At 39.2% G+C, this 18,868-nt stretch overlaps 1 protein-coding gene across 1 annotated transcript; it reads left to right on the forward strand.

The window, feature by feature from the left end:
• The first annotated feature begins 10,792 nt into the window (after positions 1–10,792).
• Positions 10,793–16,226, forward strand: LOC121801273 (thioredoxin reductase NTRC-like). Its single transcript, XM_042200727.1, has 10 exons — positions 10,793–11,155; positions 11,607–11,814; positions 11,925–12,030; positions 12,526–12,791; positions 13,637–13,916; positions 14,606–14,713; positions 14,911–14,997; positions 15,088–15,192; positions 15,446–15,576; positions 15,931–16,226. Exons 1-10 carry the CDS (start codon positions 10,846–10,848, stop codon positions 15,989–15,991), a joined length of 1,662 nt encoding a protein of 553 aa, XP_042056661.1. The 5' UTR covers positions 10,793–10,845; the 3' UTR covers positions 15,992–16,226.
• The last annotated feature ends 2,642 nt before the right edge of the window (positions 16,227–18,868 follow it).

Genomic DNA, 18,868 nt, shown 5'->3' on the forward strand with positions numbered 1-18,868 from the left:
AGTAATGAAGGCCGTTTTTGAAGCGTCAATCTCATCCATTAAAACCTGATGGTATCCTTTGTATAGATCAAGAAAACAAAAAATTTCAAAGCCTATCAGAGCTTCTACTTTTTTATCTATGTTCGGAAGGGGATAGCAATCTTTGGGACAGTGCTTATTTAGATCGGTGAAATCTATGCACATCCGCCATCCTCCTTCCTTTTTCTTGATCATGACAGGATTGGCCACCCACGAAGGATACTTCACTTCGAATAACACATCCGCCTTCAATAATTGACGGACTTCGTCATGGATGACTTGACTTCGTTCTGCCGCAAAGAGTCTTTGCTTCTGTTTTATCGGCCGGACCGAAGGATCAATATTTAAACGATGAGTGATTACCTCGGGGGGCACTCCGGTCATGTCCAACGGAGACCATGCAAAGACGTCTTTGTACTCCTTGAGGAGCTGGATGGTTTTTTCCCGAAGTAGAGGCGTTCCCGCGAAGCCGATCTTAACCGTTCTGGATGGATCGTCTTCGTACAGCTGAACTGTCATCGAATTCGGCTCCGGTATGACTTCGGTCATTGCCTCTGACTCCGGCTGCTGTGATTGCTATGCTTGGTGGTGCCGATCTGACTGCTCGGCACTTCTAAGCGCAATTTGCAGACATTCCTTTGCTCTCTTTTGGTCACCTCGGATGACCGCTATCCCTCCCTTAGTAGGGATCTTGATGGTGAGGTGATAAGTGGAGCAAATGGCCCGAACTGTGTTGAGCCAGTCTCTTCCCAGGATGACGTTGTACGGGGACCGAGCTTTCACCACGAAAAACTCAATCATCGTACTGGAGCTAGTAGGCGCTTTCCCCACCGTGATCGGAAGGCTGATAATACCTTCAGGGCGGGTGTCCTCCTGGGCGAAGCTCTTCAGGGGAAGCGGAGCCGGACTGAGCCGAGCTGGGTCCACTTCTAGTTTGTCGAAGCACTCTTTAAAAAGAATGCTAACCGACGCTCCTGTATCCACAAACACCCTGTGGATCAGTTTGTTTGCCACTCCGGCTTGGATGACAATGGCGTCTTGGTGAGGAGAGATGGCCGGGACGGGATCAGCATCCGAGAACGTAATCACTTCGTCCTGCTTCAGCCTTTTATGCGTTGGCTCTTCTCGATTGGAGCCTCTGCGCTCTGACTTCAGGGACGACTTGGTCTTCCCGGCAGGGAGAGCGTCAATAGTCAGGATTACTCCATCATATTGCGGCTCGTCATCGTCTTCGGGATCCGGCTGCCTTTTCGGATCCTGAGGAGCGCAGTTCGCACCTCTCTGCTTCTTATTCTTCTTTGACTGCTTGCTTTGGTATTTTTTCAATGTCCCTGCCCTCACAAGAACATCGATACCTGCAGCCAAGTTTCTGCACTCCTCGGTATCGTGACCGTGGTCTTGATGGTAGGAGCAGTAGTTATCCTGGGGTCGGCGCGCGGCAGATTTCGTCATCCGCTTTGGCTTTTCGAACAGGTCAGAGTGTAGTTCGAAAATTTCCGCTCTCGGCTTGTTCAGCGGTACGAACTGAGCGGGCGGCTTCTCGGGATTGAGACGGGGTCCCAATCTGTCTTGCACCGGAGTCCTTTGAATCCTTTCAAAAGGAGTTCGGCGAGGATGTCCCTGATCGCCAAAAGGAGTTCGGCGAGGATGTCCCTGATCGCTTTGATCGGGCTTCCTCCTGTCTCCTCGGGACGATGAGCTGTCTAACGACCGTTTGCGACGGTCTGCCTCATCGGCCCGGGAGTACTGGTCCGCAATGTCCCACATTTCCTGAGCTGTCTGCGGACCGCACTCAACGAGCTTCCCGTAGAGAGCTCCGGGCAGGATTCCATTTTGGAATGCCGAGATGACAAGCAGATCGTTGAGATCGTCTACTTGCAGGCATTCCTTGTGGAATCTTGTCATAAAGTCGCTGATTTTTTCGTCGCGACCTTGACGAATGGAAAGCAGCTGAGCCGAAGTGATTCGGGCTTCCGCTTTCTGAAAGAACCTCCTGTGGAAGGCATCCATTAGATCTCGGTAAGATCTGATGCTGCCCTGGGGGAGGCTATCGAACCACCTTCTCGCGTTCCCGATGAGCAGCTCGGGAAACAGCTTGCACATGTGGACCTCGTTGAGACCCTGGTTCGCCATGTTATACTGATAGCGCCCCAAGAAATCGTGAGGGTCCACGAGCCCGTCGTAAGTCATCGACGGAGTTCGGTAGTTCTGTGGTAGGGGAGTTCGGGTGATGTCGTCCGAGAACGGAGTCTTCAGTGCTCCGTAGACGGCGAATCCGATATCTCGTCGGTATGGAGGAGATTGAGTTCTCCTGTGATTCCGGTACCGAGGAAGAACAGGAATGTGTCGGGGTTGAGGATTCTTCTTCCTGGAGGACACGGCACTACTGCGGTAGTGACTTTCATGTCTGGATGAGGAAGGAGAATCCTCCGTTTTCGTCTTCGGCTCTTGGCTCTTTTGCAGGAAGGCTAAGAACTCATCCTGCTTCTCAGCCAAGAACAGCTTGACAGCCTCATTCAAATCAGGCTGCTGGGAAGACTCAGTGGGACGATTTTTGGAGCGGCCTGTTCCTTCGCCATGAGAACTGGTGGTGGATTTATCCCTAGGCTGTTTTCCAGACCTATGGGATGGATTGGCTTCCTCCTGGTTCTCACGGGCAGGAATACGGGTACTCTGCGATCTGGTATGCATTTTTTTGGGTGGAAAAAATGGATCAAAAATTCGCTTTATCACAAATTTTGTTCTCTATGTTCCCACAGACGGCGCCAGTGATGGATCCGCGAATTTCTGATGTTAGTAAAAGCTGGTAGAGAATGAAACTACAACACACAGAATTTACGTGGTTCGATTTACTGAAGTAAATCTACGTCCACGGGAAGAAGGGAGGGCAAGATTGTATTGCTTGATCTGGGATTACAGCTTACAACACAGACTTGCTATATGATTTTATCTCTAGAGAGCTTAACCCTCTTCTATCTGATCTAAGTTCTATTTATATCTTGAACTAAGATCGTGGCTTGCATCACCACCCTAAGTCGTGGATGTCGTGTAGGTCATGGCCTAAGATCGTGGATGTAGCGTAGGTCATGGCCTACGATCGTGGCCTGAGTTGACACCACGTGGTAGTGGGTGTGTTGGACATCCTGTATGGGTCCACTAACTCCTTGTTCGGTCGAATACTGAGACCGAACTGCTTTGGTTGCCGATCTGAGAGTAGAGCTTGATGCCGACCTGAGAGCAGAGCTTGATTGGATGGCTTTTACCGAGCTGTAGGCTGAGGCCGAACTCTTTGGTAAGGCCGAACTCATACTCCTGCTTTGGTTGCCGATCTGAGAGCAGAGCTTGATAGGTTGGCTTTTACCGAGCTGTAGGCTGAGGCCGAACTCTTTGGTAATGCCGAACTCATACTCTTCCTTGGGCTTTGGGCTGATGGGCCGTCATTGCTGTTGGGCTTGTTTAGTACGCACCCCATCACTACCCCCCCCGAAAAGCGAAGTGAATCACTTCGGCGAAGCGAGTCACTTCGGCATTCTGAAAAAGGGGACGGGGGAGGCTGAAGTCAGGGGACGTGCCCTGCGCGTGACTGCATTAAATGCGGCATTAAATGCGACAGTAAAATCCGGCCGTCGAATCCTGAAAAGGTGGGATATGAAACGGTGCGATGATTTGAAATCTTTTCCAAATCTGATAAATACCGCCTTTCTTCATCATTTGAACACCTTTGCTATTGGCTTCTTCTGCACTCTCTATCTTTTGCGTGAAAAATTTCCTTCCGCTTTCAAAAATTTATATTGAGATGAGAGTCTCACACTGAAGCTTTACCGATTAGTGGTCTAGCGCCAAGCGAGGTGAGGACTGCCGCAAGATGAAGTTTGAAGTTTGAAGTTTGAAGTTTGAAGTTTGAAGTTTGAAGTTGAAGTTGAAGCAAATGACCAGAAATATGGGAATTCAAAATCAGAATGAGTGAGAACATATAAGTTACAAAATTATAGTTTGACTGTATGCTATAGGAAAATTTGGAAATTGAAATCTAAAATGTTAAACATTTATGTCATGTGGGTAAATTTCTAATTAATCGTGTAATTCGCCATTAGTTGATATACCTGATACTAGAATAGATACACCCAATACCTAATTATATTTCAACAACTATACTATCCGATAGGGTATCCAAACTAGACGAGTATGGAGTAATAGCATCCACAATGGGGCGCCCTATAGTCTGCCCTATAATGTGCCTTATGCTCTGTCACATCAACATTTTATCCTCTTACCAATTCACCTGCAGTGTGATGCCCTCTAGTCCGTCCTAAGCATTTTATGTATTTGAATATTAAAACACTACAAAAATTGGAAAAAAAACTTGATTTCATTGAAAATTCAAACATTACAGTACGAAATAAAAAAAACTATAAATTCTCAACGGCGGTTACGGTCACAAACTTCTTCAATCATGTCGTTCATGAGCTGAGCATGGTCTTGTTGGTTGCGCATTGATGCCTGTCTAGATAGAACCTCATTGTAGCCCATAGATAATCCTCGAACGTGGGGCGGGGTCGCCGTGCTGGAGCTAGATCCAGCTTCATCATCGCCCCAATCGGTGACTGTTCCACCTTCATGTTCGACTATCATGTTATGCAAGATGATGCGCGCATACATGACATCGGCTATGACTTCCTTGTACCAGAAACGCGTCGGACCTTTCACTATTGCCCACCGCGCTTGGGGCACACCAAATGCCCGCTCCACATCCTTTCGCGCAGCCTCTTGCTTTTGCGCAAATAAAACTCTCTTGTCACCCATTGGGCAGCTGATCGTCTTCACAAAAACAGGCCATCTTGGGTATATGCCATCAGCCAAGTAGTACCCCATATGATATTGGCGTCCGTTGGCAGTGAACTCGATGGTCGGGCCGTTGCCATTGCATTGCTCGGTGAAGAGGTTAGATGAGTTGAGGACGTTGATGTCGTTGTTCGACCTCGCTACACTGAAGTAGGCATGCCAAATCCAGAGCCGATGGTCAGCGACGGCTTCGAGGATCATCATCAGGTGGCTGCCCTTGTATCCACTGTAAATTGACCTCTCCACGCCGTCGGGCAATTCTTCCTAGCATTCCAGGAAAGTTGTGCGCCGTCTTGTGCATCTTCATCAGGGTCTGGCAATCCACAACAGTCGGCTTTCACAAATATGTGCTGCTATAAGCCTCCACAACTCCCCTACAAAAATTCTTCAGGCATTCGCGGCTAGTTGTCTCCCCGACGTGAAGGTACTCGTCGAACATGTCCGCCGTGGTGCCGTAGGCCAACTGCCGGAGCGCAACCGTGCACTTCTGCAACGGCGTAAGTCTGGGTCTGCCGATGCCATCTTCCTGATACTGGAAGTATTCATCACGTGCCTCCAACGTTTGGACGATGCTAAGAAAAAGATCTTGTCGTATTCTAAAACGGCGGTGAAAAACCGTCGGGCCACACTGTGGTTCCTCGGCAAAATAGTCTACGAACAGACGTTGGTGAGCTACGTCGTGCTCGCGGCGAACAAACGTCCGACGTCGAATCGGCCTCGGGATCTGCTTCGCCGCTTCACGCTCGCGCTCCATTTCGGCCAAGCATTCCGCCGCAGCCTTATGAACGCAATCGAATAAGGCCCGAGTCACGGCTCGAGTAATTCCCTCCGAGGTACTCCAGTCGTCGCCGGATCTCATTATTTTTAGTGAGAAAGATTGGGAGAGAAATATTAGTGTGTGGGGAAAGTGAGAGATGGGAGAGAAAATTTGGTGTGGAAAATGGAATGAGAAATGAGATTTAAATAGATAAGAAATTCAAAAAAAAGGAAAACGCGTTGCATCGTCCGCGTGACTCGCAGTGGGGCGGACGATGCGTGTTGCGACGCCATCGTCCGCGGACGATGTATAGGGCACGGACAATGCATCGGGCATCGTCCGCAGGGCTACAGTGGCGGACGATAGCCCGCCCGATGCATCAGGCGGACGTCCGCCCCACTGTGGATGCTCTAATAATTGAAAACTTATTCGATACCCCTTAGTGCTTGAATATTACTTTAATCGGTAATATTGATACCAATATTCACTTTGATAAATCACACACGCGGGTAAAAAGATAGTACCACTATGTTAACTGAGTCTTTCTTTTTTTACTTCATTAAATGACTCTTTCTTTTTTTACTTCAAATAAAATAAATATCAACAGTTACAATAAAACTTCAGCAAAAAATTATTATTCGTTTATTATCAAAGGTAAAATTATAATTGACTTATTGATGGCGAAGCATTACGTTTATCTTTAAATAAAATTCATACAAAAAGATTGAAACCCAACCCTAAGTAAAGTAAGTCGGAAGATTCAGCGTCACTTTTAGACAACTGAGTTGAAATAACTATATACTTCGTCGAAGTTTTGGATTTTTGTTATTTAGTTTATTGATTCATTGTACATGTATACTCTCACTGTCGGAAAGTACAATTACTTTATTTGATATGAGACTGACATTGAGCATAGTCAAATTACATATCCAATGTAATAATTGTTTGAACTACTATAATCTTCCGACAGTTTGGTAATTGGATGGGTGATGGGTCTATCACTATTTTGTTTAAGTTTTATCAAGTGTATCATGATTAAGTGTAAATTAATTTAAGTTAATATCCTTCAACTATGTCTAATCAAGGGACTGTATTAATATTTTTTTATATGATGTCTAATAAAATGTGCTTATTGTATAATTGATAGTAGTAGTTCTTAATTACTAATTAATTAGAGCGAATCGAATAACATAGCAATAAATTTCAATATTTCATTAGACATTAAAGGTATCTATCATTTGTGAAACCATCACAAATTTCACCAACCTAGATTTGATTTATATATACAACTACAAATTTTGCACGATATAAAATTTGATATCACCTTAAAAATTCTTTAATTCCAATTTAACAACGAATTGCAATTCAGTAATATATTAGAAATTCGATTATCCATATACAAAAATGAAAATTTATATCCTCTCTTTCAGAAAAGAAAAAAAAAACTTAATTGACAAATAAAGACTAATGGAGTATGTTAGTACAAATAATATTAATTTGTTTGCACCGCCCGAATGAAAATTAAGTTTTGCTTATCATCTAAGTAACACTTTTGACACTAAAGTTTTAAATCAGAGTTGTGTACTTGTGGTTATAGATGATAAAATGCTGAAAGTTCATACTATAAATTATATACTCCACTAACTAACATTAAATAGTAAAAAAATGTACTCTTTTAATCTCAAAAGAATATTCAATCAAGGTTTGTCACGAGTTTAATGCAAAATTGATAAAGTAACACAGAAGGAGAGAAAAAAATAATTAAAGTATTATTAATGGAGAATAGTCTCACTTCATTAAAGATAAAAGAGTTTAAAAAATTAGAAAATGCATATTTTTGTATGGTGGACTAAAAAGAAAAGAGTGTATATTCTTGTAGAACAGAAAGATTATTAATTTTTATATAAAAATAAACAGTGAAAAAAAACATAATAAGCAAATGTAGAGCAAATTGAGAAATGTAGCTTGGGTGAAGCTATCACAAATTTGACAAACCAATTTTCGATTTAGTTTAAAAGAATAAATTTATATAATAAACTTGTAATAAATAAAAATTAAAGCACTTATATTTAGTAATTATATATGGACAATAATGGTCATTACCACACCACCGGTGAAAACACTAGTACGAATTTTCGACGTGCATAATCATAATAAAATGACAAATACCGTTTGCATAAGCGGACATTAAATGCGTAGATATTTAAAAATTATTAACAAATATTAATTTTTTTAATTACATGATAAGAGTTTAATTGAGATGATCAATGCCTTGTCTCTTGTGTTCACAACATGAGATAGAGCAAAGGAAACCCTTTTATATGTATGAGTTGGCCAAGTGATAGAGATGTTAATAATGTCTGAGGTCAAAGGTTTCAGGTTCGAGTCTTCCGTTTGTGACCTTTAAATTTATATTCATTTTACCATAAAAAAGGAGGAGGCCACCTCTTATAAATTTAACCAATATTACTTATATTCAAAGTTATATTTTCGAAGTTAGAACTTGTTTACTTGACTATAATTGAAAACTTACTCAAAATTAAGCCAGTAACAGTTAAAAGATTGAAAGTTGTAACCTACATAATAACAAGTTAAAATTGAGTATAAATTCGAAATTTTGAAGGTTCAAGCTATGTAAAAGAATAAATCAGAGTCGCGACTTTAACTTGAAAATTGCTGAAAGTTCAGATTGTAAACTACAATTAATTTAAATTAGCAAAAACAGTTATAAAGTACTATAAAAAAAACAAAACGCTGACAATTATGCAAAAAGCATAGTAGTAATAAACAAAACCAGACCTTTGCAACTAATCAGTTTTTGGCCTCTTACAAGTATGGGTTGGAGTGGGGAAATATATGAACCATCCTAAATTGTATAATCAGTCTGTTGTTATATCAATAAATAAATTGTCTATTTTAATGTTTTTTTATATATCATAAAGACTAAAGTTCAATATTGGTCTCTTACATTTACATTTGCTATAAAATTCTTTTTGGTCTCATACATTAAGTTTGTGACCTTTTGGTCCCAAACATATTATTTTGGTACCTTTTGATTTCAAACATATTGTTTTGGTCCAAACTAATCATTTTCTGTTAAAATTAACAGTCAAAATGTTTGATCAATTAAATAACTTAATTATAATCTAGGACTAAAGTCTAATTTTAGACCCTACATTTTCCATAAAATTCTTTTCGGGTCCCATACATTAAGTTTGTGACCTTGTTTGGGACCAAAATGTACCAAAACAATATGTTAGGGACCAAAAGGTCACAAACTTAATATATGAGACCAAAAAGAATTTTAGGGTAAATGTAAGAGACCAAAATTGGACTTTAGTCTATCATAAATAGCATTTGTTCTCTTACAGGCATGGGCCGTTGGAGTACTTGTTAATTACCAGCTAAAACGCATAAATGTTGGACAACCGATGATGCGTTGTATATTCACCTTCAAAATCAGCTATTTATAGGGGTGTGCATTCGGGTTTCGGTTAGGTTTTTTGCCAAAACCGAATCAAAACCGAAAACCCGAATTTAGTTCAAAATCCAAACCGAACCGAACCCGAAAAACTGAAAAATCGAAACCGAAAAACCGGAAACCGAACTTAAAAAACCGAAAAGCCCGAACAAAACCGAAAAACCCGAAAAAAAACCGAAAAACTTGAAAAAAATAAATATAATATAAATATATATTTATATATGTGTATTTTATTTTATATATACTAATAGAATATTTATATATAATATAAAATTAATAATACATATAATATATATTATATAGTAGAATATATTATAAGAATATATATTATATATAATATAATATATTAAATTAATAGAATATATATATAATTCGGTTTTTCGGTTTTTTTCTTCGCCCGAACCGAACCGAACCGAAAACCCGAAATTTTTTTATTTTTAAAACCGAACCGAAAAACCGAAAAAACCGAACCGAATTTCAAAATTTCGGTTTGGTTCGATTCGGATATTCGGTTTCCGGTTTTTTTGCTCACCCCTTGGCCTATTTATATAAAGCAATTACCAATTAATCATTACAGTCTGTATTGTGATGTGAATACTTTCAAAATCGGCTATTTATTTATAGCAATTACCAAGTGATCATTACACGTTTACATTGATCAATTATTAAACACAATGCATGAACAATGTCATTCAATTCTCAAATAAGAGCATCCACACCGGTTGAAAACCGACGTCCGTCCGTCCTTGCCGCTGTTAAGGACACCCCTATCTGCCGCTGCGCTCTTGCCGCTGGCACGGACATGCTCCGCGCCAGCGAGCAGGGCGACGTGACGCGTTTCTATTGGCAATTGACATTTTTAAAAAAAAAAATTGAAAATAATACCAAAAATTAAAAAACATATATTTTTTCGGATTCCCAAAAGCCGTTTTATTACCATTTTTTTGAATTTTTTTTGAAATTTTTTTAAAAAATTAATCCCAAAATCATCTATAAATACACACATTATTCATCCATTTGGACGAAATTCGGCCACTTATGAATTTAATTATGTAATTTTTAGTTTTTAGGATTTTAAATATGTACTTTTTAAATTTTAGGATTTTAAATATGTACTTTTTAATTTTTATGATTTTAATTATTTAATTTTTAATTTTTTTGTAATTTGTAGTATTATTCCGGATATTTTTAATGCATTTTAATTTTGTGGAAATGTTTTTATTTAAATTGAATAATAGAATGGTGGGACCCTTGAGCTTGTCCTTGCAGAAGAGCACAGATGTGAGTGTTGTGCTCTTGCTTAAGAGCAGACAGAAAAAGTGGATCCGGGTCCACATCCGTGCTCGTTGGCAAGAGCACAAATGTGGATGCTCTGAACACTGTATAATTCTGTTAAAAAAAATAATTTTATCCAATTTTATTGAGCTAAATTATGTAATTCCAAAAATTGACAAGAATGTAAAATAATGTAGCATGTATCGAAAAAATTATACTCCGTATATCGAATTACGCAATCCAAAAAAGCTATAGAAATATGATGTGTTCACTATCAATAGTGTTTACTAGATGAGAGAAATAGGACAAATATTATTATAGTGATTTATCATAAATGAAAAACAAAGTAATTTTTGTGATAAAAAAAGAATAATGGTTTTGGACGGAAAAGACTAAAGATTTGGAATGGAGTGAGTAGTGAGTATGAAAATGTGTGTATTTGTTTAGGAGATATGGTATATATTCGTAACCAATGGCAGTGAGTCCCTGCCTCCACCCCAAGATAACAAACGCCATCGTTTCCGGTGCCGGACCTCAATTCCGATTCCGAGCTCGGCCAGTTACCACTTCTTCGTATCTCTCAGCAATGGCGACCTCTCCTTCAACTCTCTCCAGCGCCCTCCTTCCTCTTCCTTCTCGGAGCAATTTAATCTTCCTCAAGGGCACCCGCCGCCGACCCGCCGGATTCTCGGGCCGTTCGAGTCAACTCCGGATTCGCAGCTCTCCGTTCCGCCTCGCCGTCGCGGCGGCGAGTTCGGGGGAGGAGCAGCCTACTTCTTCAGGTGCGTTTATATTGTTGGAGAGATTGGAATTTGTGCGATTTTGACTGTTTTTGGCTGAGTTAATTAGTGATTATTTGCATGCTTAATTTGCGCTTATGAGCTTCTATTTATGATTGCGTGTGGTGTTAGAGTTCTGAAGACCTTGATTGAGAGATTCGATATTATGTAAGCATTGTTGAGTTTGATTGAAGGCAATCGTGTGTATTATCATGAGTGACTATAGATTGTAGAAATCCTTCAAGTTAGGGCATGCTACTCATTATGTTTGATGTTCATGTTCACGTGCTTCGATTCTTCTATGTTCAGAGAGAGAGAGAGAGATAGAGGTTATTGTGCTTAGATTCGTCTATCTTAAATTTGAGCGGGGTTCTGTTCCACTTTTCCTAAAACAGAAATGCCTATCAGTTTTTTTTGCATGATTCTTAATGCAGCCAATATCTCTCTGTTGCAGCTGGGGGAATTGAGAATGTGGTAATAATAGGATCAGGTCCAGCAGGATACACGGCAGCAATATATGCGGCTAGAGCCAACCTGAAGCCAGTTGTGTTTGAGGGATTTCAGGTAGGTGGTGTTCCGGGAGGACAATTGATGACCACAACTGAAGTGGAAAACTTCCCCGGCTTTCCAGAGGGAATAACGGGTCCGGACTTGATGGATAGGTAACTGAAATCAAGAACTGCTTCTGGCCTGATCATGCCATGAAACGATTCTTAATGATCCTTTTTCTGACAGAAAATAGTCCAGATGTTGACTGTGTTTATTTGACCAGGATGCGAAAACAAGCTGAGCGCTGGGGAGCAGAATTACATCAAGAAGATGTGGAATTCATTGATTTGAAAAATAGACCCTTTACTGTGAAAAGTAGTGAACGCAAGGTGATGCTTGTTTTGGTGGTTTTCATTTCTTTAAAATCCAAACCTCCAATTTTGAAAACTAAGCTTTCAATATTTGTTTTACGTGGCCTGCAGTTTTGTTATGAATTCAATGTTATATCTTAATTGGTTACTAATGTAGTTTACTTAAAATAATTGCATGAAGTGTCCGGTGTTATTGTTGCAGTAAAATGTAAGTAAAATCATAATGATTTTTTTTACATTTTTTACCATTTTTAGTTAGTGATTTACATCATACAGCATTTCTATATCATTAATTCCACATTTTTTTGCATGTGTGTTAAGGCTTTCGATGTCTAACGTATCTAGACACAATGATCTAGGATATATTGATTCATATCTTTCCTCATCTGTCTACTCTGCATTTCATATATGAATTCAGTTCAGCATTTACTACATTCTTTGATTGGGTGTATCTCCAGCTCAAATTTTCAAAGAACCTTGAGCCTATTATAGAGTCCTTTCTTGTCTATCCAGGTAAATTGCCACAGTATTATCTATGCTACTGGAGCTACTGCAAGGAGACTGGGATTGCCTCGAGAAGAAGAATTCTGGTGTAGAGGAATTAGTGCATGTGCTATTTGTGATGGAGCATCCCCATTGTTTAAAGGCCAGGTCCTTGCTGTGGTTGGTGGAGGTGATACAGCTACTGAGGAAGCTCTGTACTTGACTAAGTATGCTCGTCATGTTCACTTACTTGTTCGTAAGGACCATCTTAGGGCATCGAAAGCAATGCAAGATAGGTAAGCACTGAACACATATGTACCTCTGCAACGTATCTTTTGAAGTTTTGTGGACTTTTTGCTTCAACAAGTGTGTTAAGGAGGGAATGGAATGGTCATTCTTACTTCCATTTGATATCTTTGTTTAGTATTTTTATTTTTATTTTTTTCTTATGAATATCAATCCCTAGTACTAGATTAGGAATACTAATTCCTTCCTCAGCCCATGCTATTAGCCATTCCTAATCCTTCTTAATTTATGTTATGACAAAAAGACCCTCATACATTTTATAACTTGACAAGTACAGCCTTTGAAGATTTAGGACATCTCTTCTATAATTGAATCACACCTCTGCGAACACTCTCTATATTTTCTCTGGGTTATATAAGAAAAAAAAAGATAAAAGGGTAATTCAGTAATACAAAATACGGAGTTTTTATTTTGGCCTAGCAATCATAGGGAATGTAATCAATCAAGGAATCATGATTCCTTTCCTTTCGTATTCCTTGTGCATACCAAGCATAAAAACTCCCAAGGTTTGTCATTCCATTCCATCCACCCCTCATTCCATTTCATCTTACCAAGCCCCTACAAAGTGTTTTGAGAATATGCTATACTTACCTCACTGTATAAATTAGTATAGCATTTTAGAACTGAAAATAGCATTTGTAGGTGTACAACTGCCTATATTACCATCAGGACATATTTATGAAAAAAAAGAATGCTGTGATTCTACTTATGGCTTCTATAAATGTATATAACTGACTGTTTTTTTTGGGCCTATTCAATTACTAATCAGCAATGTTTTTTAAGTTTCAACTACCTGAATGTTTGTTTAACAGGTTGATTATGGCGAATGTTTCAGAGTACTTAACAATCCAAATGTCACCGTCCACTTCAATACAGAAGCCCTGGATGTTGTGAGCAACAACAAAGGGCAGATGTCAGGCATATTGGTCAGAAAGATTGACACCAGTGAGGAGTCTGTTTTGGAAGTGAAGGGCTTGTTTTATGGGATAGGTCATTCACCGAATAGCCAGTTATTGGAAGGTCAGGTTGATCTCGACTCCACTGGCTATGTTTTGGTCCAGGAAGGTTCTGCTAAAACTTCAGTAGAGGGTTTATTTGCCGCTGGTGATGTGCAGGTATAGTATTGCATAGGTCCTTCTCTGACGCATTACCTTGATATCTTTATTGCACTTGACTAAAGATATGCTTTCTGCAACGAAATCCTAAATAAAGCTATTCTAGATTGAGTACCCTGGTCTTTCTGGATTGTACTCTATGACTTTTCAAGTTTGTCAGTTGTGTGACCTGTGTACCTCAGATAATTAACAAGCCGCACACCAACTGATTTTATTGCAAAACCTTAATCACCATTCTCCTCTGTCTGTTGATGTCATGAACATTTTTTTGGTCCCATTGGATAAAACTTAACCAGCAGCCTAGTTATTACTATGGCTGAAATAAACACTTCTTGAAGTCTTGAAATGTTTCAGAAACCTACAGTTTGTATTATTAAGAGTGTCATTGTATTTGTGCTTTTATAATGTATTGTATGATCCTGCTTTCAACGTTATTTTGAATTTTTTTTCTCTTTGATCAGACATATATCTCTATGAAATATCTTCTAGGCTGAATGCATGAGTACACACTTATAAATTTGTACAGTTGCATTCATCTCTAATTTCTCACGGCTATGTTTTCATGCTTTATGGTATGCTACTTAAATGCTGTACAGTTTCATCCATCATGTTATTGTATATTTCTTGCTTCTGAAGTATGGCCTTGTAAAAATCTCTCTGACTTGATTTTATATGTTATCTATAAATAGGATCATGAGTGGAGGCAAGCAGTAACTGCAGCTGGATCGGGATGCATTGCTGCTCTCTCTGTTGAAAGATATCTCACAAGCGAAAATCTGCTGATTGAATTTCACCAGGCAAGCTACCATTGTTACATCAGACTTTCACTTTCATTAATATTGATTAAGCGAAAACTAACAATTGAAAAAGTTGTCTTTTGAGTTAATTTGTGTCTCTAATTGAGTTCTTGTAAACAATCTCAGCTAGTAACGTTTAGTCTAGTTGGTACACTTTACTGCTGGTGAAAATTATCTTATATTTCTGCTGTGTACAGCCTGTTACTGAAGAGGTTAAGAAAGAATTCACTGACAGAGATGTTCAAGAAGGTTTTGATATGACAATAACAAAGCACAAGGGTCAGGTATGAATTTTCAAATTCAAGAGAAGCTCATTTATTTGTCTGCGTGTTCAGTCAATAATATAGTTTTATGATTTTTCCTTCGCCTTCCAGTATGCTCTACGGAAGCTGTACCATGAAAGCCCAAGACTTGTATGTGTGCTTTACACATCACCAACATGTGGTCCTTGTAGAACATTGAAACCAATTCTTAGCAAGGTATATTTCTCATTCTAGTCTATAATCTACAGTGCACATGTTTTGGGTTCAGACTCTCTTGATGTATTTGGTTTAATAGAAAAATGATTCCAAATGCATAATATACATAAAAAGATTTAAAATTAAATAAAATAGATGGAGACAGAGAACAACTAGTTTTAATCTAATAAAGAAGATGAGTGTATATCGTGATGATGGACGTTTTTTAATCGTTTCATATCAAATTACAAATGCTATTGCCTTGATATGGCAGGTCATAGATGAATTCAACCAGCATGTCCATTTGGTCGAGATTGACATCGAGGAAGATCCAGAGATAGCTGAGGCCGCAGGAATCATGGGCACACCTTGTGTACAATTTTTCAAGGACAAGGAAATGATCAGGTTGGTTAAATTTGAAGGCTCAAAGATGGCATTTTTTGCCATGACCATCAATATTTCGACTCCTCTCTGTACATAACCTATTGCATACACCTCAGTCATAGCACCAACAACATTTTTCATATCTATCTAAATAGCTTCTTCGCACATGGAAAATGAGCGCCTTAGCAAACTATCATATGTTATTAGAACCTAAAATGTTGTCGTTGATGAGGCCACCACCATAACGACTCTGAGGAAGTTGAGAAAAACATATGTTTATGTTTATGTTTATGTTTATGTTTATGTTTATGTTTATGTTTATGTTTATGTTTATGTTTATGTTTCTGTTGATCTTGATTTTTATTGAATCTGCAGGACTGTATCGGGTGTGAAGATGAAGAAAGAGTACAGAGAATTCATTGAAGCAAATAAATAAGGAAGAACAAGCTGAGCTTTGTCTGCAGTCAGTAGGTACGTTGTTTTATCATTAGCTATGTGTGACTCAATTTTGATGTGTAAGAATTGGCTATTCAAATATACCATTTACTTGCAGAAGAAAAAAGATAGTATGCCATTTCTTTTGCCATTGCGATTGTATATTTCGAAATTCAAGTGTACAAACATAACCGCTCTTTCTATTTTTCGAGCTTCAATCTTGTTATTCTTTGGCTTGTATTGCTTCTCTTTTGTAAAATTCATTGAATTTTTTGGATATATCGATTGCTTTAAATCCATATGATATTACAACTTGAACTCGATTTAATTTCCTAGAAACAATAAGATTTGCTAGAACAAAATTTTCGACTTTTTGAGCTAACTTGCGGAAATTTATTAAGTCAAGTATTTGAATGTTAGAAAAGCTACTTAAATTAACTTTCGAGTGCACCACAATATTTACAGAAATAACTGATTCTACTCAAGTAGTCATTTATGATTATATATGATGATTAAAATTTATCCACGTTGCTTGTTAATGATGTATTGATCAAGGTTAGGCCACGTCTTCTATGTAAACCATAGACTACTATTTAATCATTACAATTGGAGTATACAAACAGATTTAAAACTAAAAAAATAACACGCATGGATATAAGCTACGAGAAATTTATCCACACAAAAAACCAAACCAAACCAAACCAAACCAAAATTATTTAATCCCTAAACAAATGTTGTCCACACCTCTAACTCTGAATCACAACACAGCTCGTTTGTCATTTCTCTTCGAATTTTCTCTTTATTTTATTACTACTTTTAGGTGAATAGTATCTTTCTAGATCCAAATTATTCTTACCATGTGCAAAAGTAGCGCTTTCTAATAAATTATAAGTTCTTGTAAATGTATCACAGCAATAGTTTACAATTGAGTAGTTTTAAAGATACATGCAATCACTATACAACATTTTAGTAACCACAAAATCGTGGTCCTTGTAATATCTATCATAAATTGAATACTCTACAGATAATGCAACCTAACAAGGGAATAGTTTCTAAGGTTATGGCCTATGGGATGACAAATAGGTGCAGTTTATAGCCCGTTACTCATACTTAGTGGCGGATCCAGAATTTTAAGTTTGAGGGTACGAATCTTTTATATTCTTTCTAATAGTTTTTTTCCAACCATAATCTATATCATTTTTTATTAAAATTATTTATCGTATGCAAAAATGAGTTACTTATTGGTATTATTACCTTCCACCATTTAAAATAAATTCTCTTACCTAAAGATAAATGTGTTAGGAATTGAAAGCACTTTCTACTTAGACATGCCCACCGGTTCCGGTTCCGGCGGTTAACCACCGAACCGGAACCGCCGGTTCCGGTTCCGAACCGGAACCGTGGCCTTATTCCTGAACCGGAACCGTCGGAATTCGGGTCGCGGTCCGGTTCCGGTTCAAGATATTTCGAACGGGAACCGTAACCGAACCGGCGGTTCCGGACGGTTCGGAACCGGCGGTTAACCGGCCGAACCGCCGGTTCGGGCGCGTTTTTCAAGGCATGTGGATGGGGCAGACCGGCGGCAGCTTTTCAGCTGAAAAACCGGCCGGTTCAGGCGGTTTTTGGGTCGTGAACCGCCGGTTAACCGGCGGTTAACCGTGAAAACCGGCGGTTAACCGCCGGTTCAGGGGGTTCCGGATGCGGCGCGAGAAACGAGGCGACATGACGCAGCTTTTGCAGACGGTTTCGTTGACCGAACCGGCGGTTTCGTCCCGGAAACCGGCGGTTTTGCTCGGAAACCGGCGGTTCCGGCGGTTTTCCGCCAAAAACCGCCGGTTTTGCCGATTTTTCAAAATTTTTTTTTTTTTCAAATTTCAAATTCGAATTCTTCCATTTTTCCCCCCATTTTTATCTATAAATACCCCCCTCTATCCTCATTTACATTCACCCCACTCTTGTGTTAATAAGAGTTTCTCTCTTCAATCTCCCAATTCTCTCTCTTTGTCTCCAATTTCTCATTTGTGCTATTGTGCTTCCATTTAATTACGCAAGTGCTACTCTTATTACGCTTTACGCATTGTTATACACTTATACTTGTTCCCGTAGTTCTATAAGTTGTCTTCCTTTCTCAATTGCTAAAATAAAAAAAATATTATTCCATATTTCTACATTTCTACATAGCAATATGTCTTCATCCCGAGAAGGTCGTGTTGATAAGGGAAAGGAAAGGCCAAGAGGCCATCTCGGAGATCCGTTATTGATGAAATTTCTCAAATGAACATGGATGAGTGGCAGGTTAATATTTATTATCTACTAATTTAATTAATTTTGAATTACATTACATTATTGTTCATAATTTTATTTTGTATTTACAATACAAATATTATTTTGTAGGCTCGAGAAGAGCAAGATGTGGCACATGCTATTGCTCTCTCTCGCTCTCAATCCCAAGGCGATGCTTATGTTGGTACCGGTAGTGGTGCTCCCGGTCGCGGTGCCTATTCCCAACAAAGTCCAACCCCTGTGAATGTTGATGAAGACGATGATGATGATGACGACGAGGAGGAGGGGGAGGAGGTAGAAGAGGTTCAAGAAATGCCACGCCCACCACCACCAAGGAGTCGGCGTGGTCGTGGACAACCTCCTCAACCTCCTAGACCAGCTGAAAGGTCTTTAACCTCAAACATCATGGTGAAACATTTCAAGAAGGTACAAGATAGTAACGATCCTAACACTTATAATGTGTATTGCAACTATTGCGAAAACGTATACACATTCCGAAGGGGTGGAGGATACGGTACATTTACCCGTCACATGGAGAAAGCGCATCCGGTCGAGTTTGGTATCGCTCCAACCCAAACTCAACTCAACTTTCAAC

Source organism: Salvia splendens, chromosome 4 (assembly GCF_004379255.2).
Source record: "Salvia splendens isolate huo1 chromosome 4, SspV2, whole genome shotgun sequence".
In the NCBI taxonomy this organism is placed as follows: domain Eukaryota; kingdom Viridiplantae; phylum Streptophyta; class Magnoliopsida; order Lamiales; family Lamiaceae; genus Salvia; species Salvia splendens.